Source organism: Diabrotica virgifera, chromosome 4 (assembly GCF_917563875.1).
Source record: "Diabrotica virgifera virgifera chromosome 4, PGI_DIABVI_V3a".
NCBI classification, from domain to species: Eukaryota; Metazoa; Arthropoda; class Insecta; order Coleoptera; family Chrysomelidae; genus Diabrotica; species Diabrotica virgifera.
The window spans coordinates 194,719,399-194,743,176 of record NC_065446.1 but is presented as its reverse complement, the minus strand read 5'-3'; the positions used below and the strand labels follow the sequence as shown (position 1 = coordinate 194,743,176).

Genomic DNA, 23,778 nt, shown 5'->3' with positions numbered 1-23,778 from the left:
AGTCATTTACTCCATAAGAATACGTGTATAAAATGACAGCGTTTCCGCGAATGTGTTAAGTTTTGCACCAGGACATGTCGATTTGGATACTAACTACTGGATTAATATTATTTTTACTAATGAATCAAGATTTGAACTTTGCGGATCAGACAGACACTTTGTACTGTCGGATCCGTAAAGTGCAAATCTTGACTCATCAATAAAAAGAATATTACCCCAGTGGTTAATATCAAAGTCGACATGCTCTGGTGCAAAACTTAAACGTGCCATATGGTGTGCCCTCGTTAAGAGTGGAGCAGTAGCAGGCATTTTGTCTCTGATTCCAAACTACTTTAATCTCTTTCTGACCGAATGGCCACTTATTCGTACTGCAAAGTCTGCAGATGTAAATGAAGTTCATATGCGAGGTTCGTGCACCTGGGACGTCCTGGAATTGGTCTTCTTGTTTATCCTCCATTTTCTCTATACTTTCTTAAAGCTCTTGAAACGCTGCATTGGTGGATTAGTGTAATATCAGCAAGATATTGCTGCGATTGTCCATCTCCAATTAAACCTACAATTTGAGCTGCTTGTTCTGATGTTACATTACTAATTTTTTATAAGAATTCATCTACTCATTAGAAGCTCAAACAGACATTATGCACAGATCTAATTCTCGGACACAAATGTCCAAAATAACTATTCGCAACGTTTTGTTTACTATTTTTTTGGCAAAAACACGCTTTAACTTGAAATGTAATGAGTTTGTAGACACCTAAAGGAGAGGATAGACGAGTATTATATTATTCTGCTAAAAATTAGAAATTATTTTTAAACTTATTTTCTGTTTCACCAATTTTGCGATCCTTTTTGTGATTAGTGTATATTTGCCATAACAAGAGACCAATTTTAATAATTTACCTATTGTGTTACCTTCTAGAAACAAAATATTTTTGTTGACCGGTCTATTACGAAGTGGGTACCTCGAGTTTATATAAGTTTCACATTGCAGCAGGAAACTTTCACTGTGCATATTGCCTTGGCAGTGATCGTATAAGATATTTTTATAGTGGGCAGTTAAATCAGGATATATATTGGGTCAAATATTGTGTTGACGGAAATGGCTACAAAGGCGTTTAAGAAAATGATAGGCGGGCAGAAGATGCCTGCAATTGGTTTGGGGACTTGGATGGTAAGTTATCAATATATTTTTTCTAAAAATATATATATTTTTTATAAATTTTCGGATGTAATATTACAAGAGAGTGAGAATAAATTGAAAATAATGCGACAGTTTTTCGAAAATTTGTTGTCTGGCAATAGACACGAGTGCCCGCTATTGCCCAATGACAACAAATTTGAGTAAAAATGAAGCATTATTTTCTTATTTATTCTTACTGTCGTGTGATATTCGTAAGATTATTTTTTAATACGTATATTATGGATATTTTCTTAAATGTGACAGTTGTCAAAACTAGGAAACTGGTTGTCATTAAACAGAAACTATCTACTTAAAAAAATTCTATCGGTAATTTTCTACAGTAGATAATTCTCAGTATAATTTTAATCTGATTGGACAGAATTAAACACGTGATCAAATATCTTACTATACCATTGGAAGTTAAAATCATTAAAACATAATCATTGAAATTTTTTTTTATTTAGGTCAATAAGTGCATACACTTTTTTATTCTTGTTTTACCTTTATTCTTTTTAAGAGGGTAATAATATTTTATAGGTACTTTTATTCCATATATACTTATTTTAAATTTTATTTACACCAGTAGAAGTTTTTAGCGTAGGTAAAATAGATTCATTTTTGATTTCATGGATGGAAATGATATGATTGCGGCGTCTAAATTTTTGGTTTTTTTAAAACGAAAATCACTAATCAGCCTATATTTTATGTATTTGGCCACATGTCTTTTACTTACTTTCTTCTTTCATATGCCCATTTTCTATCTATTTTTAATCTCTACAATAATGTCATAAATGTTAATATTCTTATGCATTTGTTTTCTTTTAAATCTATTTCTATACTGGAATATTCCTTCAGATTATATTTTTCTCCTGTTTTTGTGCTAGTTTAGTTAGTCTATGTCAAATTTCGGCTTGATTATTTTGTATAATGAAATTGCTACACGTACCAATTTTATTTTTTTTTAACGGTGCCATAAGTACAGCGTTTGTTTTCTATTTATATAAAAATGTTTTATTTTATAATATCTGTTTGGTACCTATAATGATTATGTTGCAAAATTAGATAAGGAAGCAAAGAGAATAGGTCTAGAAATAAAACAGCACATAACAAAATACATGACGATAAGGAAGGACGACACAACAACTCAGAAAAATCTAAGAAGACAGAACCACAAATTTGAAACTGTATAGACCATTAGCTACTTGGGAGTAACAATAGAGAAAGCCGGAAAAAGAGAACAGAGGAAAGAATTCTGAAAGGCAAAAAACATATACAATGAATAGGAAGAGGACAAGGATGAACCTATATAAGATCTTAATCAGACCTGTTGTTACATATGGGAGGGAAACAACAACGATTAACAGGAAAGGGGGAGATAGCGTTCTTAAATTTGAAAGAAAATAATGAGAACAATATTGGGCCACAATGTAACAAGAGACCAAGTAACAAATACCGAAATTGAAAAACAATTAAAGAGAGAAAATATAGTCAGATACACAAAATCGTTTCGCTTAGAATGGATAAGACACATACAGAGACGCCCACAATCAGATATGGAAAGAAGGATAACTGACTGGACACCACTATGGTCCAGGTATAGAGAAGACCTAGAAGAAGATGGCTGGATAATGTAGAAGAATACATAAGAGCAATGAATGTGATAGACTGGAAAGTTCAGTGCAAGGACAAGGAGAAATTGAAAATAGTCACGAGAACAGCAAAGACACACAGCAAACTATAAATGACAGATGACTAATCCACCTTACACAGGAATATGATTTTGAAAGCCATGGCGTCAGTTATAATCCCTAGGGATTGTAATGCTTAAGGAAAGAATGAATCACGATTATAATTATTATGTATCATGTTTAAAAAAAAATACTTTTTAAAATGGATTTTATGGTTATAATAAAGCCTTTTACTAAAAAAGGATTAAATTCACTAACTAGTCGATTCCATAACTACACATAAAATTTTTTCAATTTATTACACTTTTTCCAGTGAGTTGATACCGTATGCTTTTGGAGTAACTCAGTAATCTCGGTAGTGACGGATAACAACAGTAATTATTATTATTATTGTTAACAGAACGTAATGCAACGGCTTAATGAACGCTGTCATAAATACAGACTAAAGATGCATTTGAGGAAAACTAAATGCATGATGTCTATAATGGAGTAACTGAAGGTTTTCCCCTCCGAATTCGTTGAACCTCCATCGATTTTTATGAAAATTGGTGAGTAGTTAGAGGATACTTTAAGCAACAAAGGTGACATGATGCAAACTTGCGCTTTTACCTTGGGGGTGGAAGCCACCCCTTCTCGTGGGTGAAAATTATTTTATCAAAAATAATACTACAAATCGATATAGAGACAAATTCTTAGCAAAATTTGTTATATAAAGTTTTTAATATAAATCAATGCTTTTTGAGTTATTAAGGATCAAAAATTTTATTTTTTTCGTATAAAAATGAATGCTTTAAAGCTTTATTTTACGTATAATTCAAAAACTATAAACTTATACAAAAAGGTTATTATCACCAAAATTGAAACCAATAAAAAATTGAATACACTCATCACTTAAAGAACTAAACTAATGTTAATTCAAAGTGAGTTATGGGTAATTAAATGTAAATTTTTTTTCGACGAGTACTCAAATCTAAGTATTCAAGCTTAAATAACGGGAAAACGATGCATTTTATAAAATATACCTGCTAAACACTTGTCAAAGAACTTCGGATTACCTATCAAACGAGCTCCAGAAGAAGTTAATAGCATTAAAATGAAACGACTTATGTTGCAAAAAAGAGAACCCTTTCGAATTTTTTAGGAAAAAGTAAAAAAAAACATACGCCATTTCCATAAAAATTAAAATTTACAGTAATCCTTACAATAATTTCTTTATATTAGCATAAGTAATGATTCCAACAATTTTTACAAGTTTAGAATGCAAATTTTTGAAAAAATATATAATTTAAAAAAATCACAATTTTTAAAATTATCGTAATTTTCGAAAAAATAACCGAGCTAGAAACGTTTAAAACTTAAATTTTGCTGCGAGAACCATGTAACCGGGGCCATTTAACCTTTTATTTTTAAAAAAGTAAGGGGTTTAAAAGATAAAGTTTAACGTATTTTAATAGCCCTTAGAACTAACTTCCAAACGGTTTTTAGGTGAACCTAATTACCTAAAAATTAACGGTGTTATTTTAAAAAAACAAAAACATTTTTTGGAAAAAATTTTAGAAGATAAATTTTGAAAAATTTTTGAAAAAAAACATAAATTTTAATGCTATCAAGTTGTTCGAGGACTCATTTTATAGATATTTCTAAGTACTTTGACAAATATTTAACAAGTTTATGCTATAAAATGCATCATTTTTCCGTTATTTAAGCTTGCATACTTAGATTTGGGTACTCGTTGAAAAAAATATACATTAAATAACCTATAACTCAGTTTCAGTTAACACTAAAAGATCTTTCTAGTAAGGGGTTTATTTCATTTTTTATTAACTCCAATTTTGGTAATAATAAATTTTTTGTTAAGACTTATAATTTTTGAGTAATTTATGAAAAATCGGTAAAAAACATGCATTTTTCTCACGAACAATTAAAGTTTTTGATCTTTAATAACTCAAAAAGTTTTGATTTATTTTAATAACTGTATATAACAAATTTTGCTTAGAATTTGTCCCTTTATTGAATTATGGGATTATTTTTAATAAAATAATTTTCACTCTCGAGAAGGGGTGTCATCCACCCCCAGGATAAAAGAGCAAGTTGGCACCATGTCACCTTCATTCCTTGACATATCCTCTAACCACTCACCAAGTTTTATGTAAATCGATAGAGGTTGAACGAAATCGGAGGTGGAGGTAATAGCTCATATCCGCCTTCAGTGACTGCACTACTAAATCAGTAGATGCAAATATCCAAATGATTATTGAAGATACTGTAATGAGAATATGAATACCTACAAATACTTAGTAATATGGATAACATCAAATGTAGATCAAGCTAAAGAAATTAAGACACGCCTAAAATGCTTCGGTGTTAGGTGTTCTCTACTCTCTACTCTTCATTATGGCATGAGCCGCCTTTGAACTTTGATGTTACATGGTTACAACATTATAGATTTAAACAATCTCAATTGTGGAAGTAACTAGAAGTATATGAAACGAAGGAGAAATAATATTAACTATCAAAAGTTGAAAACTTGTGTACTTAAGATATGTGATGAGATGGCAAAAAAATAATCATTAATACAACTTATTATGCATGGCAAAACTCTACGAAAGTGAAATGTCGGAAGACGAAGAATATCCTGGCCCGATTTAATTGTATATCTTACTACTACTAAAAACAACTATAATGTTTTTTTCTATACATTTTCATTGAAAAACCTTTTATTGGGACAATAAGGGCATAATATAAGACTCATCTATTATTCAGTCTTGTTTTTCTTTTATTATTTCAAAAAAGCAGTCTTAGTAGTTTACAATACAAATCATTTTATTTTAGGAGTCGAAATTTCTTGATTGTAGAATCTCATTTTTTTCATTTTGAAGTGAATACTTTAGACCTGGATCCCGCGTACCAAAAAAAGTTGATTAATGGCAAGCTGAAAATTTGTTAATAGCTTAACGGTGTCTAGTCGGACAAACATTGATGTACGGGAACACTGCAACAGGGGCCGTTTTAATTGTGGAACAGTTTAAAAATTTGGAACGTCAGATTACGAAAACGTCCCATGTATTTTGTCGGACAGTCGTTGTCGTTGAAATATTGTGATATTATATCCTTTAGCATAAAACAATCATTATTTAACCAATCAAAACCACATTTTACCCATATTAAAGTTTACAATGTTTTTATAAAATTTTTGACAATAAGGGGTAGTTTACACCCCTAAAAATAATCAACGTCCTTGAGCATGATATAGAATATGAAGTACAAGGTGAGATGATCCTAATCCCAAATTTTTATGTAAATCGATGCAAGCCGAAATTATTCTTTTAGGATAAGTCAATTTTTTATATATAGCTCCAACAAGGGTGGTTGTAAGGGTTGCAATATTATGATTTATGATATTATATCTTAAAACATAAAACAATCATTATGTAACTAATAAGAACAACATGTTGACAATATTAAAGTTTAAAATGTTATTTTATAATTTTTTACACTTAGGGGTAGTTTTCACCCTTAAAATACCAAAAGCGCAAAACGGCTCAATATAGAAAATAAAGTAGAGGGTGAAATGAGCCTAATTCCAAATTTTTGTACAAATCGATGCTGGACGAAAAAATTGCGAGGTTTTACCAATTTTTCAGTTTCATTTCCTCGACTAGTCTAGTGACTAGTGAATGGATACTGTATGTTTTTAGAGTAGCTTAGTAATCTCCAAAAATTGTATGCGTCTGTTTTAGGGGATTTTTCAAACAATGTGAAGCTTAAGTTATTATGAAAGACACACTAGTCAAGGGACATCTCTATGCATTGACTGGCGCCGTGACCCGCCAAAATGGACCGGTCAAAAAAGCTTCGTCAAAATAGCCCGGATACAAAATAGCCTCGACAAAAAAGAGCCCGTAAACAATATAGCCCCGACAAAATAGATTGCACACAAAATAGCCCCGGTCAAGACAGCCCCGGCTAAAACAGCCCCGACTAAAACAGCCCCGGCGAAAACACCCCCAATAAAAAGTTTTACTTTTTAACGGAGTACCATTTATTTTAAATCACTATTATAATTGGGATTTCAACCACAATTTAACTTTAAAAAATGATTTTATTAACAAATCATACAGAAGTAAAAAACTTCGTTTGTACAATGGTATAAAAAAGTTTATTAAAAACTATTAAAAGTCATCCAAAAGGATTTGCAAAACGTTTTCAATCTAAATTAGATAATCTTCAGTGCGTTCTGCCTAGTACATGGAACTAGCAACCTTATGAAATAGGTAACATCGAGAAATATGGTTTACATGATAACTATATAATATTTATAGCGACTCCAAGTCGATGTTAAAAGATTAAATGTGTTAAGAGTGCTCAAAGGGCCACATGGTTCCCTGCTCGATAAAAAATCGTGGTTCTTGCCAGTTCAATGGAGACAGACCAACGACACAGACCAAGTTGGTCTGTGTCCATTGAACTGGCAGGAACCACGATTTTTTATCGAGCAGGGAACCATGTTGCCCTTTGAGCACTCCTAACCAGTGTTGCCAATCGGCGGATAATTATCCGATTTGCGTACCTTTTTGAGAGTTGTCGTATCTTCTTCGTATCTTTAAATAAATCGGATATTTGCGGATATTTTTCAGTGTATCTACCATCGACTAAAACTTTCTCATCCATATATTCCCAACACCAACAACACATTAATTTTGTTTGGTTCCATCCAAATTTTTATAAATAGCCTATACTGGATGAATGTTAGTGACATCCGATACTTTTCATCTTTTAACAAAAGGGACATGTGCCGATTCTTTTGTTTAGAATTTAGAATTTAAGTGCATGCACAAGTGCATGCACTTAAGGCATACTAATCCAATTCAAATTTCAAAAACTGTCTGCCGTCCGATCTTATGAGTTTTTAGTTTTTAGTCTTTAAACTTATGAAAGCTAATTCACGCACGATTTTGTTTTAATTTCATTTTATGTAGTGCAGTGCTTAAGTAAACGTTTCCAGATTTCTCGGACATGAGATGTAGTTAAATCTAGTTATTGTTTGTAAAGTTCTATCAAATCTAATATCTTAAACAAAACCATTTCATCAAAACATGTTATACTTACCTAATTATATTTATGATTTTTTTGAGGAATGTAATGGTACTATGCAGAAAAGAACTTTCCGGCACAGAAACGTCACTTTTCTGCACACTACTGTCAGTTATTCTGTGAGAAAATATTAAGTTTGTTAACATAAAATTGTGCAGAAAAATGCATCTCGAATAGTGGTTGTAGAAAAATCTACTTATTTGAAACTAGTAATATCTAGATATCTACTAATTAACTCAAAAATCCTTCAAATTTTTTGCCTATAAAAATTATTTAGTCGGGCATTAACGTTAAACGCACCACGGGTATTATGAATAATAACTTTGATACCTTAATAACTACAAGACTGTCAAATACATTTCTATTGTTTTAGTTGTAATAACTCTTTAGTTGTTAAAAGAGCGTAGGCGCAAAATTTCGGACCAATAATCTTTAAACGTATTCATTTTTTTTCGAATCCTGAGAAAACTAATAAATATTTTTGAAAAATTTGAACGCAGAATGAGAGATTACATTATTACCGAGGCCTGAAAATCCCTTAGAATAAACAAAATGTTTCTTTTGAATGAGATATTTGAAATTAAAAATCACACTTAATATTCTCTTTTCCTTTTACCCCTGTAACATATTAGAATAAAAATTATAGAAGTCTTCAGGGACTTTCGGCCCTCGGTAATAATGTAATCTTTCATTCTGCGTTTAAATTTTTAAATAATACTTATTAGCTTTCTCATGACTCGAAAAAAATAATGCATTTCAAAAGCATTGACCAGAAATTTTGCGCCTATGCTATTAACGTAGCTGTAGTTTATTTTGTATTGATTTATTTATTATTTATTTTTCCAGTATCTAGTTTAAGGTAGTTATTACGTTTTAATAAAATAATATTTAAAAGTGTTTTTTTTACTTAAATAATTATAATAAATTAATATAACGATCCAAATAATGAAATATTTAGATTTATTTATTTATTTAGAATTTAACACTTACGATAATACAAAATACGAATAATATAAATAGTAAGTAAATAGTATTTACATACATGAATTAGGTAATAATCAGCTAGGATACGAGATTTTCATCTATAAACGAAAATTTTTAAACTGTGAAATAGAGAATCCAGTAGATTAAAGGGCCGGTTGTTCGAACGCTAATCAGAAATGGAATCAACTGATCATTATCAAATATTTACTTACTGCCAATGTCAACTTTGATGGGGTTGCTGAAAACATAATTGATTACAATTATGAGATTAATTGATTAATTAATCAATTATGTTAATAATTGTTAGGTTAATTGATAATTAATAATTAATTAATCAATCAATTATGTTAATTATCATAATGATAATTGATTACAATCAACTGATTGGCGTACGAACAACGGATTTTGTTATTTGATGGTTGTTAAGGGGACTAAAAGAATAACATTGGCAACATTGATTTTATAACAGAATAATTTTTGACCTAGCGTACCTTTTCGTGACAAATCGGATATTTTTCGAGCGATCATCGGATAATCTAGAGAAATGTGATTGGCAACACTGCTCCTAACACATTTAATCTTTTAACATCGACTTGGAGTCGCTATAAATATTATATAGTTATCATGTAAACCATATTTCTCGATGTTACCTATTTCATAAGGTTGCTAGTTCCATGTACTAGGCAGAACGCACTGAAGATTATCTAATTTAGATTGAAAACGTTTTGCAAATCCTTTTGGATGACTTTTAATAGTATTTAATAAACTTTTTATACCATTGTACAAACGAAGTTTTTTACTTCTGTATGATTTTTTAATTATGGTATGCAGCCAGCTGCTGGGTATTTTCCCATTGATTTTGATTTTATTAACGTTTAGACTTCCACTTCGGACGTCGTTGTCAAAATACAAAATATTGATAAATTAAACACAAATGTTTTTGCTTAGTAAAAAATTCTTTTAATAATTTAGTTTAATCTGACTCATTTATATCGGCAATTCAGACATATATTATACATTTTAAAGTAGAAGACTTTAAAATGATATTGCCAATATTTATGAGTTGCGCTCCTGGGGTGTCTTCATTGAAAGATAGTTAGTTCATTTGATTACATGAAATCAACTTAACTCAAGAATATCAATCACAAAAAAATCATGGCATGTGATCTGTCTTTAAAAAGACAATTACATGCAATGGCGACATTAAAATTCACGTGTTAGTGATTCCATAAAAAATCACGAGGAAAAACCAGGAAAAAAATTCCTTGTTTTTCAGCTCCTGTAAAGAGCTTTTTTGTCGGGACTATTTGTCGGGGCTATTTTGTGGACAAGCTATTATTTCATGGCTTTTTTGTCTTCAGGTCATTTTGTCGGTGCTGTTTTGTCGGATCTTTTTCGACGGGGCTATTTTGACGGGGTACTGACTGACGCATGTCCAGTAAGGAGGCCTAGTCTAGCATTTTCCAGCCACTGAACTGATTTACGCTTGATTTCCTTTAGGGAACCTAAATATCTTGTCTTCCTATTCGATTATTTAATCATTGGATATGTTACATTTTTTTGAATGTGTTTCAACGAAACACATTCAGAAGGAAACTTGGGCAGAATATTTTCGATCTCTGTTTGCTAAATATAACGATAACCAACCACCAACACCTGAAGTGACAACAAACGAAGAAACAAATATTGAAGAAGCAGAGGTAACGGAAGCATTAAGGAAATTAAAAAATAGAAAATCACCAGGAGAGGACAGAATATCGAATGAACTCCTAAAGTATGGAGGACAAGACCTGACCAAACAATTATTTAAACTAATCCAAAAAAATAATAGAACAAAACAGAATACCACAAGAATGGAGATCAAGCATCCTAATACCTCTCTTCAAAAAGGGAGAAAAATCAGACCCGGAGAATTACAGAGGAATTCATTTATTAAACAAAACACTAAAATTAACGACCAAAGTGATAACAAACAAACTGAATAAAATTATAACATTAGCAGAAGAACAACAAGGTTTTAGGTCGGGAAGATCATGCACCGACGCTATATTTATAATGAAGCAGATTCAAGAAAAATCGTTAGAATACAACAAACCGGCATACTTATGTTTAGTGGACCTTAAGAAGGCATTTGACAGGGTCAAATTATAGGACGTTATCCATTTATTGTACGCAAGGGAGGTATCTCTAGGAATAATTAAAACGATCGAAAATATCTACCAGAACAACACAATAAAAGTAAAAGTAGATGAAGAACTAACTGACTCAATTGGAGCTGGCAATGGGATCAGAGAGGGAGATTCCCTGAGTCCTCTGTTGTTCAACCTGATCATGGACGAAATAATAAAAAATTTAAGAACAAAAAAAGGATACCAAATGGGAGAAAAACAACTTAAAATAATCTGCTATGCAGACGACGCAATACTAATCTCTCAAAGTGAAGATGATTTACAACGTATGTTGCACGAATTCAATATAACCGCTAGAAAATTTAACATGTTAATTTCCCCAAAAAAGACTAAATGCATGGTTATAACAGCAGATCTAATAAGGTGTAAATTAGAGCTGGAGGGTCAAATAATAGAACAAGTCATGGAGTTTAAATATCTAGGCATCACACTATGCAGCTACGGAAAGCTCGAAACAGAAGTGGACGATCAGGTGAATAAAGCAAACAGAGCCGCAGGTTGCCTGAATGAAACAATATGGAGAAATAAAACATCGGAAAAGAAGTGAAAGGCAGAATTTACAAAACAGTCGTCAGACCAATAATGATATACGCGGCAGAACCACGAACTGATACAATGAGGACAAAAAGAATGCTAGAAACAGTAGAGATAAAAACATTGCGAAATATCGATGGTAAGACTTTGTGGAATAGAGCTAGAAGTGCAGATATACGAAGGAGATGTAAGGTGGACAATATTAATAACTGGGTGAAAAGCAGAAGAGTAGAATGGAACGACCATATAAGCCGAATGACAACAAGTAAAGTAGTAAGGACGGCGAGAGACGGTTCCCCAATAGGAAGACGATCAGTGGGAACACCACGAAAAAGATGGAATGACAACTTACTGGAGGCACATTGAAAAACGGACAGAGTAATGTCTATATAAAAAGAAGAAGAAGAAGAAAAATACATTTTTTCATTTAGGTTCGAACAACTTTAACTCCAACATATGCATATTTTTTGATACCTTTTTTATTTTAAATATCAACATAAACTTTAAATTCTGTGTCTGAAGTAACAGAATAACAGTTTCGAACATTGCGTTGACAGTTTGTCCTTAACATCCTTCTAAGGTTCTTTTGTGTTCAATTGCCATTCAAAGTCCAATATTTGAGGTGTGAATCCTTAAATTCCAACTACGTGGAAAGAGTCATGTGTTTCCCTTGTAAATATCCAGGAATATTTGCAACATCACTTAATATTATTAAAAATATGTAGTATATCGTATAACACTTTTAAACATTTTAAGGGGTTTTAAATGTTGAAATATGGTATATAAATGTTATAATGTGGTTTCTAATGTTATTTAAATTTTTTTTTTATTTTACAAAATAGTCGCATCAACCTCGGAGGTTACTAGCGACATATACATATACATAAGGTAATTTATTTACAAATGTTAGATTTTGTTAAATACATTGATATCTTTAAGGAATTTTACCAAGTCTTCAATTTTACAATTTTCTCCTAAGATTTCACTTGTTGATCCGATGATGTGGTTGTTCTGTCTCTGCAACTGGTATGACACTCTGCAAGTACATGCTTAACACTTAGTGGGATATTACAGTTTTCACATAAAGTGGGATTAGTGTGACCAATTATGTGTCCGTGGGTAAGTCGGGTATGTCCTAGACGAAGGCGAGTAACAATGACATGTTGAGTTCTGTTGTGAATTTGAGATTTCCGCGGTTTTACAAACGTTTTCACTTCGCGAAGTTTTGAAGTTGAACTGTCCCACTGGTTTTGCCACAGATTTTCGACTTTCACTTTAATAAATGATTTTAAATCATTAAGAACTACATCTCTCACTTCACTCGCGGTTTCACTGTCCCTGGCTTGTTGGGCTGTCCGATCCGCCGCTTCATTTCCTTGGAGGCCAATGTGTGAAGGAACCCATAGGAATTGTACAATATGGTTGTTGTTTTGAATGGTAGCTAGTTCTTTTTTAATTAGTAGAGCAATTGGATGCTTCGTGTATAGTTGGTTAATGGTATGGATGGAACTGAGGGAATCGGTAATTATAAGAGCATTGGATATATTACTGGAGTTAATATGAACGAGAGATTGATAGATGGCGTATAGCTCGCCAGTATGTATACAGCTTAAGGATGGTAGTTTATACTTAAGTGTACTATTTGGAGTAATGACAGCTGCCCCAACTCCAGTAGATGTTTTAGAAGCGTCTGTATATATATGATAGGACTTAGAAAATTTTGTTAGTTTGTTGATGAAAGTATTTTTTATTAAGGAGTGTGGAGTATCGTTCTTTCTAAAGATATTTAAGGATGTATCGGATTGAGGAATGCTTAATGTCCAAGGAGGAGGAATTTCTATGAAGTTGGAATAGGTATTTGGTATCGGAATTTGTAAAGTCCTAAGGGTTTGTCTAACTCTTTCGTAGAATGGCGGTTTCATGTTCCTATTTTCAGTATATAGGTTTTTAAAACGATCAGTGAATATGTTATTTCTAGATGGATTTTTTGGATTAGAATTAGCAGCAAATGCGTATGTGAGAGTTAAGTGCATCCTTCTATGTTCAAGTGATGGCTCTCCAGTTTCTGCTCGTAAACTTTCTATTGGGCTGGTCCGAAATGCTCCTGTAGCTATTCTTAATGCCGTATTTTGGATTACGTCAAGGTGGTGTAATAAGGATTCTTTCGCAGATGCATATACTATGGAACCGTAATCTATTTTAGATCTAATTAGGGTTTTATAAATATGGATTAGGCAGTTATAGTCAGCTCCATAGTTTTTGTTAGAGAGAGTTTTCATAAGATTAATTCCATTTTGGCATGTTTTTTTTATTTGTAGAATGTGTTTTTTCCATGTGAGTTTCGTATCAAAAGTCATCCCTAAAAACCTAATGTCATCGGCATAATTCAGGATTTGGTTACATAATTTTAGTTGCGGTTTATTCGGATCACGTTTCTTTGAAAATAACAAACACTTCGATTTGCTGAGTGAAAACTGAAATCCTGTTTTCTTCGACCAGTTTTCGAGTTCATGAAGTGAGGTTTGTAAGTGACGCTGTACTGATGAGATGTTTTTTCCTGAAGATACTAATACCAGATCATCCGCATATAATCTGCCATGAACTAAGCTGGAGTTTGATGCTATAATATTATTAATGGCAATTAAAAATAACGTTGCGCTTATTACAGACCCCTGAGGGGTGCCATTTGCTTGGAGTCTTATTGAAGATGTGCAGTGATTGACTCTTACTTGAAAATTGCGTTGTTTAAGGAAATTTGAAATGAAATTAATGATATTACCTCTAATATTCCAAGTGTGTAATGATCTGATAATATCGTAACGCCATGCTGTGTCAAATGCTTTTGTAATGTCTATGAATACTGCAATAGTTTCCTGTTTGTTTGCGAAAGATTCAAGAATTTCAGATTCTAAATCAATGAGGTTATCAGTAGTAGTTCGATTTTGTCGAAATCCACTTTGCTCGTTAACCAGGAGGTGATTTTCTTCTAATATCCATAGCAATCTTTTATTAACTATTTTTTCCATGACTTTGCACATTACATTGGTGGGAGAGATGGGTCTATATGAGGAAATTTTAGTTCGTGCTTTGTTAGGTTTGAGAATAGGTATAATTATTGAATCACTCCAGGAGGTTGGAAAGACATTATTTAACCATATTCGATTGAAAATGTTTAGAAGAGTACACTTTGCATTGTCTGGCAGTTTTTCCAAGAATACTAAAGGTATATTATCGGGTCCAGGAGCAGAGTTTTTTGTAGTATTAAGGGCAAAGTTAAGTTCATCTAAGGTTAAAGGGATATTGAAGGAACTGTTATCTCTATCTTCACAATCGAGCTGTTGTTTTTCTGTGATGATTTTGTGTTGTATAAACTCTTCGGAATAGTTGCTATTGCTGGAGTTTTTTTCGAAGTATGTAGCAAAAGCATTAGCTATTTCATTAGGTTTTGTTAGTATATTAGTATTATGAGTAATAAAAGGCACTTGGTAAAATTTGTTTTTTCCTGATATTTTACGAATATTGGCCCAGACTGTAGATAAAGGTGTTGTACTGTTTATATTTGAGACAAATTTCCTCCAGTTAGTTTTTCGAGCATTTTTTGTTATATATCGAGCATGTGCTCTCTGTTTTTTGTATTCAGTTATGTTAGTTGTGTTACTATGTTTTTTCATTCTATTAAAAGATGCTTTATATTGCTTGATTGCATTTTGACATTCCGTATTCCACCATGGTAGAGGTCTGTGTTTCCTTAATATTTTAGTTTTTCCTATATGTGTTTCTGCCGCGTATGTAATAATATTCGTAAAAATGTTGAGAGTTTCATTTATATCAGTGTTTTCAAAACTAGATTCTTGTGATTCTATGCCTGTTTCTATGGCATCAGCGTACTTGTACCAATTAGCGTTTTTCAGGTTCCATTTTCGGACTGGTTGGTATTCAGAGATATTGTCATCAGAAAATACAGACATTTTTATTGGGTAATGGTCGCTCCCATATAAAAAGGGTAGGGGATCCCAATTAAGAGCAGTTGAAAGAGTTGGGTCACAAATCGATAGATCGATTGCCGATGTTGTACCAGTATGTACATTAAATCTGGTTGGTCTTCCATCATTGAGAATGTTTAAATTTTCTTCAGTTAACAAGTCTTCGATTAGTCTGCCTTTGATATTAAAATTTGTTGAGCCCCACATTGGGTTGTGACTATTGAAATCTCCTACTAATAATCTGGGCATAGGTATTTGTGAAATGAGTGCTTTTAAGTCGGTTAAGGTGATAAGTGTGTTTGGGGGAGTATATATGCAACATATATTAATGCATTGGGAAGCTTTAACTGAGACGGCTACAGCTTCGATGTCTGTTTTTAGTGGAATCGTTTGTGCTTCAAGAGTATTTTTAACATAAATGGCCACTCCACCACTTGCTTTTTCCTGGTTGTTTCTATTTTTATAAAATGTTGAAAAATTTTTAAATGTGTGGCAATATTGGTCTTTGAAATTCGTTTCTTGGAGACAAATGATAGCGGGGGTAATATCATTAATTAAAAGTTTTAGCATTTCATAATGGGTATAAAACCCATTTATATTCCATTGTAATAAATTGAATGTTATAGTTATAATTATTGAGTGTTCAGCTCCTGGGATAATTCAGTCGATGTATCCGTGTCAGGTTCTTCATCCTCGTAGTTGTCTTTTGTGAGCTGTCTCGTAATTTTTTTGTTAAGCTTTGTACATTTCAATTTTAATGAGCGTTCGGATGTATATGAATGAATTTTGGTTATGAGTTTTTTAAATTCTAGAATGTCTACTGTATATTTATTTATAACGCTGATAACATCTTTTGTTCCATGAGCGTTTTCAAATAAATCAACTGTTTCCTCAAAAGTTAATATTTGCTTTTCGGAATTGAATAATTCTTTAATTGGTTGCATTAGCGTTTCTAATGGTATTGTTGATATTTTTGTTTTTATTCTTTTTTGTCTCTGAGTTGGCTTTGAAAATACATCGTCACTAGCTGATGTCTCAATCGGGGGTGATATTGCTTCAGATACAGTTCGTTTGGAGGATGATTTAGATGTATTTTCTTCGTTGGATACGCTAAATTCTTTTGGTGCTGGATTCTCATTATTTTCATTAACCGAGCAAGAATTATTGCTTAGACTGGAAGATGAAGGCTGGTTAGTTATGACTATGTGAGATGAGGGGGCTGATGAGGTGGATATATTTGGTTTGGATATCACTGGCATTGTATTATCTGTAGTTGATGTATCAAGAGGTGTTAGGTTGGTTGTAGATAATATTTTTGTTAGTGGCGTTGAATTATTTGATATGTTTGTAGAAGTGCATGTTGTTGAAGGTGTAATAGCAGTCGTTTCTGTTGAAGTTACTGTACTAGGTTCGTTTCTGTTTGAAAGTGTAGCAGTTGGGACAGCTGTTTCTGAGTGATTTACATTTACTGAGCAACTACTGGAAATGTGGCCATGTTGTTTGCAAATGAAACATAAGTTGTCTAATGTCAAAAAAATTCGATTTGTAGTATTTTCATGAGTTATTAAAATGGTATCGGGAATTGGACCTGTGGGTGGAGATACGTAAATATGTCGACGGAAACTGAGTACATGTTTGTATTCAGGATTGTTGGTTCCTATTCGCAAAAATGACATTGATGAAGTTGGTTTTAGCCCTAAGAGCAGTAGTTCGTTTTCTATTACCTTATGCGGGATAGTGGGAGAAACATTGGATATTAGGAGTCTTTCACTTGGAGTAATTAGTCTACGGACTTGAATTTGTGTATTGTTTACAGTGATGAAACCTCTACTGTTTGAAAAAAATTCATCTAGGACTTGTTTGGTTGAGAAATAGATACAGATACGATTGTTGGTGATTCTTGATTAAAAAATAAAGTGTTTTGGACTAACTAAAGCTCCTACCGCTAACAAGTATTCTTCTAATTTAACATCATTGAGAGAATTAAAAACTACTGCTTGTAGCTTGGATGGATAGATTGTTTCTTTTTGTCTACTAGCTGCAGCAGAGTAAGATAAAGGTTTTTGTGATGTGGATTGCGGTAATGATTCATCGCTATTATTAGTGACGTCGAATTCCATTTCTCAACACCATTTGATTTTCCTAAGTACGGACCTGTTCCGCTTCGGGTTTTGGTAATTGTCTTTAAAGACAAAAAATTGGTGTCGATCAATGACTGGTGTTGTTTATTGATGGTTTTATAAAATTCTTTGGTTATGAAATACTTATTAATAGAAAAATATGTACTCACAGAAAATGTTCTTCTATACACACTTAACTAACACTATTATACTTGATGTTAACGTAGTGTAAGAATACTATGATTGGTTTTTGTAAGTTAAATTTACTATTTGTCAGGATCGATCAAAAAGCATGTGTGCTTATTCGATATCAGTGCCGGACTCCCCATGTTATTTAAATGAAACCAACATTATTGTACTTTATTAATTATTTATTCATTTACCATTGTAGTCCATCATACAAAATACCAATTGCCAGCCTCCAGAAAAGTGACAGCTGAAGTCGACAATCCCTCTCATGATGTGTATTCCGCTACACACATATTACTACATCTCCCTTTTCAAAAGCATCAAATTTAACATTACAACAAACTTAAACGTACTTAAAACCACGGTACACATAGAACCGGTATGTTCGCACGCATGGAAGTCGAACGCGTGACGTCATATGGGAACCTTAATTTTCATCCGGCAATGCTAAATGAAGCGGTAATATTGTTTGAATTTTAAAATGATTACCTATCATTGCTTTTTGAATAAGAAATTGTATTGTATATTCTTTTTACTGTCATTTTCCAATCTGCATTTAATTTAAACATGAATTTCCGTTGAAAAATAAAGATTTTAGGTATCTGTTGTCCAATATACATTCACCATAGTATATTAAAAAAATAAAACAGAAATAATATAAACATTCACTTTACTACTGGGTCTGTAAAAATGTTTCACATAAAATTGTGTCTACTTACTGTTATTCTAGATTGTTGAAAAATATTTGAATAAAAATAAAAACTTAACCACCAATCAATTAAGAAATTTGAAGTTTTAGATGAATAGAACCAATTACTTGATGACTTTCAAATTTTATTTACAAAATAGAAAAATATTGATTTTAAGTTAAACCAGGTTAAGGATCTAAAAATTTCAAGTGCGAACATTTTATTAGACTGTAATATACATAGATATACAGAGTGGGCCAAAGAAAACAGTCCACCTCGATATTTGGCAGTACTTATTAGATTTTAAGGAAATGACAAAACAGGTCTATTTTTGATCTAATTGGGACACATTTTTACGGTACATACATTTGTCATTTGTCAACCCCCTGCTCCCTTCCACTCCGACCCCTTATTTTTAAATATGGAATAGGGGTCGTGTGCTAGCTCATTTAAAAGGTTACTCGATTCTCTATTCAGCAATATAAACATAAACATAATTATTTATACAGGGTGTTCAAGAAAAAATATTTTAATTAAATTAATTGACACAAAAATAAGAATGTATGTAATTTATTTAATTCAAAATACATTCTACTGCTGTCACAAAACAGAAAAAAAAAATGTTTTTTTTTGATAAATAAACATTGCTCCTCGCTTAATTTCAATATTCAAGCTGCCACCCATCTGCCTCTTGGTAGGTTGAATATTGAATTTAAGCGAAAAACAATATTTATTTATCAAATAAACATTTTTCTGTGTTTTCTGTCAGTAGTAGAATGTATTTTGATTTAAATAAATTGTATACATTCTTCTTTTTGTGTCAATTAATTTCATTCAAAATAATTTTTCTTGTACACCCTGTATAAATAATTATGTCAATGTTAATATTACTGAATAAATAATTTAATAACATTTCAAATGAGGTAGCACACGTCCCGTATTCCCTATTTAAAAATAACGGGTGGGGAAAATGGAAGGGAGGGGGTTGACAAATGACAGATGTATGTACCGTAAAAATGTATGCCCCTTAGATTAAAAATCGACCTGTTTCTTCATTTCCTTAAAATCTAATAAATACTGCCAAATAACGAGGTGGACTGTTTTCTTTGGCCCACTCTGTATATGTATGTATAAAATGTTCGCACTTTAAATTTTTAGATTCCTAACCTGGTTTAACTTTAAATTAATTATGTATATTAATACTATGTATAATACATATTATGTATATTATTAAAAAACAAATTTGCGGGAAAAGTTTTATTAATAATATTAGAATTAGTATCTATAAATAAATTCATTTTTTTAAATTAGAAAATTTAGATATATTTTTGTCAAGTAATCTCTGGCAGTTTTTAAAACTTTTTTCTGTTAATATCCCTCATTCTAATATATGTTCGTGTTCTGCACATGCATAATATCACCTCAAATGGCATTATAGTCTCGGTTTTAATAAATTACTAATAAAACTAATAGTTATATTATAATAGTTTTAAAAATACACAGTTATGCTAATAAACAACAATTTGTGTATTCGGAATATATCCGATACCGTATACCGTCCGGCGGATGATTGGTCACTGTCTTATGTCACTAGTTTGTTTACTCATTTCTTGTACGGGATTGTTGTTGTTCAACTATTAATAAAGAACTATAATAACTGTCTCTGGCATTATTTATAATATTATACATGTGTCAGGTGTTCATGTGATTAAAAGTAAAGTGACCAATTAAGAATAAAATGGAAAATCTTGTTTATAGACCACCTGAGCCTCTAAGTTTGGATGGCAATGTTTCGGCCAACTGGAGAAAGTTCCGACAGAAATTTGAAATTTATTCGGAGGCATCTGGATTAGCCGAGAAAACTGAGAAAAAGAAAGTTGCTTGTTATTTAAGTCTTGTAGGAGATGATGGATTGGAGTTGTACAATACATTTACCATTGAAGGTGATTTGACTCTTGAAAAATTAAAGGACAAGTTTGAGGCATATTGTGCACCCAAGAAAAATGTAATATTTGAAAGATTCTTGTTCAATAGTGTTGTGCAGAAAGAGGGTCAGTCTTTTGACTCATTCGTGACGGAACTTCGTAAAGCCATAAAAACCACAGAGTACCCGAATCAAGATAACATGTTAAGAGACAGGATAGTCATGGGCATTTTTGAAAAGGGCACCCAAGAACGATTGCTTAGAGAAACGTCTCTAACTCTACAAAAAACAATAAACGTTTGTCGTGCTTCAGAAACCAGCAAAAATTTATCAAAAGAGATGCAGGAGGTAGTACAGTTGAATGTGGTTAAGAAAATTGACCGCAAACCATCTAAGCAAGCAGATAGTGGTAGTGGTAACAGTAACAGCTCAGGTAACAGAGAATCATGCAGGTTTTGTGGGTACTCTCACAAGGGAGACATCATTTTGCTAATGTTTGCAAAAGTAAGGGAAAACTTGGATCGGACGAGGCAAGTGGGTCCAAACGAAGGGTACATCATGTCGAAGAACATGAACAGACTGACAGAGAAGGTGAAGAGTTTTATGTAAGCTCATTAGGCAGGCATGTTGGGGCGGTTCATGAGGACAGCAACCGCATGTGGACAGAGGAGCTCCAGGTAAATGAGCGGAAAATCAAGTTCAAACACTGGTGCTGAGGTAAGCGTAATGCCATTAAATGTACTAAATCTGGTGTGCCCAGATGCTTGTTTGCTTAAGTCAAAAGTGACTCTAGTTTCATATGGTAGTATTGATTTTAAAACTAGATCTCTTGGTAAAGTTGTATTAAACTGTTATAATAAAAATAATGTAGGTCATGTTTTGACATTTGAAGTTGTAAAAGCCAGTGATCAGATACCTCTGTTAGGCCTGGAAGCTTGTGTAACCCTGAATTTAATTAAAAGAATTAATAGTACACAGGTTTATGAAAATAAGGGTGCTAATTTTAAAACGTTTAATGATGTTATTAAGGCTTATCCAACTGTTTTTGATGGAAAGTTAGGCAAGTTTCCAGGTCAACATCATATAACTTAAAAAGAAAATGTTGTACCAGTGGTTCAACGTGTAAGGAGGGTTCCTAGAGTTTTATATGCTAGAGTTAGATCAAAATTAATAGAATTAGAAGATCAAGGTGTAATTTCGAAAGTTGATAAGCCCACTAAATGGTTAAACCCTCTTGTCATAGTTGAAAAGAATAATGTAAATAAAGATTTAAGGTTATGCTTGGACCCGACTTATTTGAATAAAGCTATAGAGCGTGAGCATTTTTTGATCCCCACAGTCGATGAAATTGCACATAAGCTAGGTGGTAAAAATATTTTTACAGTTGTTGATATGAAAGATGGGTATTTTCATGTGCAATTGGATGAACAAAGTTCAGAATATTGCACTTTCGGAACACCTTTTGGTAGGTTTAAATTTGATAGGTTGCCTTTTGGAATATGTAGCGCCCCGGAAGTTTTTCAGAAGTACAACTATGAACTATTTGGTGATTTGGACGGAGTGGGAGTATATTTTGGTAACCTCATTATTGCAGGTTCATCTGAGGCTGAGCATGACCAAAACCTTAAGATAGTACTTGAAAGAGCTAATAAGTTTAATGTTAAATTTAACATTTCAAAAGTGCAATTTAAGCAGCAGAGTGTTAGGTACATGGGTCAAATTTTTTCAGGTAAGGGAATTGAGCCTAATGATAATAATGTAAAAGCAATTCTAGATATGCCTGTGCCAAAATCAAAGGCTGATCTCAGAATACTAGGTATGGCTAAATATTTGAGTAAGTTTGTACTTAGCATGTCCAAAATCACTGCGCCGTTGAGGGAATTAACAAGTTTAAAGGTCCCGTGGCATTGGTCAACAGAACACGAGCATTCTTTAAATAGACTTAAACACCTACTAACAAGCGCTCCGCTGTTATTTTTTTTTAATCCCAATCTTCCTGTTGAGATAGAGACTGATGCTAGTAGGGATGGGTTGGGTGCTTGCCTGTTACAAAATGGACACCCAGTGTCCTTCGTGTCTAGAAGTCTAAATAAAACTGAGCAAAATTATGCGCAGATAGAAAAGGAAACTCTGGCTATCGTGTATGCCATACAAAAATTTCATTTTTGGCTCTATGGCATGAAAAATATTAAAGTTTCTAGTGATCATAAGCCCTTAGAGTCAGTTTTTCGTCAAAATCTACATTCTGTTACACCACGCTTGCAAAGAATGCTAATCAGGTTACTTAACTATGATTTTAATGTGACATTTAAAGCTGGTAAATATTTATACATTGCAGATACTTTATCTAGGGCCTTTTTAAATTGCAGAGGGCTAAAATCAGATCAGGAATTTGATTTTGCTATTCATTCTTTAGTAACAGAATTACCAATGTCTGATCAAAAAAAGGATAAGTTTAAAATTGAGACAGAAAATGATTCACAAATAAACAAGCTTTTATATTATGTTAAAAATGGGTGGCCCTTGATTAAAACTGATATCCCTAAAAACCTGCGTCATTATTTTAAACTTAAAGAACAAATTAACCTGTCGTCAGGCTTATTGTTTTTGGATTATAAATTAATAGTACCTAGTTCTTTACATTTAGAGATGCTTAAATTAATTCACGAGGGGCACTTGGGAATCGAAAAATGTAAAGCTCGTGCAAGGAAAATTTTTTACTGGGCAAATTTAAGTAATGATGTAGAATTGTTTATAAACAAATGCAAAACATGTGAAAACATTAGTAGAAAAAATTGTAAAGAAAGTTTACATCCTTTTCATATTCCAGAACGTCCGTGGCAAAGGCTAGGAGTTGATATTTTTTCTTATTCAGATAAATCGTATCTAGTAGTAATGGACGCATATTCAAACTGGTTAGAGATAATTCATATTAAAGATAAGTCTGGTCCAACCATAATATCAAAACTAAAATCATTGTTTTCCAAATTTGGAGTTCCTGATACTCTTGTCGCTGATAACATCCCATTTAATAGCTCTTGTTTTCGAAGCTTTGGTCAGGAATGGAATTTGATCATTGTGACAAGAAGTCAAAATTATCCCCGTGCCAATGGATTAGCGGAAAAAGCGGTATCCATTGCAAAGAATATGATAAAAAAGTGCCTTAATGATGGCACTGACATGCATATTGCGTTACTTCAGTAT

The 23,778-nt window shown here is 32.5% G+C and overlaps 1 protein-coding gene across 1 annotated transcript in view; it reads left to right on the top strand.

Annotated features, from left to right (window-relative positions):
* Window positions 1-980: 980 nt before the first annotated feature.
* Window positions 981-23,778, top strand: part of LOC126884056 (aldo-keto reductase family 1 member A1-like) — a 106,653-nt gene continuing 83,855 nt past the window's right edge. The window contains exon 1 of the mRNA XM_050649843.1: window positions 981-1,171. Within this exon, the coding sequence (XP_050505800.1) occupies window positions 1,100-1,171 (72 nt within the window). The 5' untranslated portion in view covers window positions 981-1,099. The remainder of the gene's footprint in view (window positions 1,172-23,778) is intronic.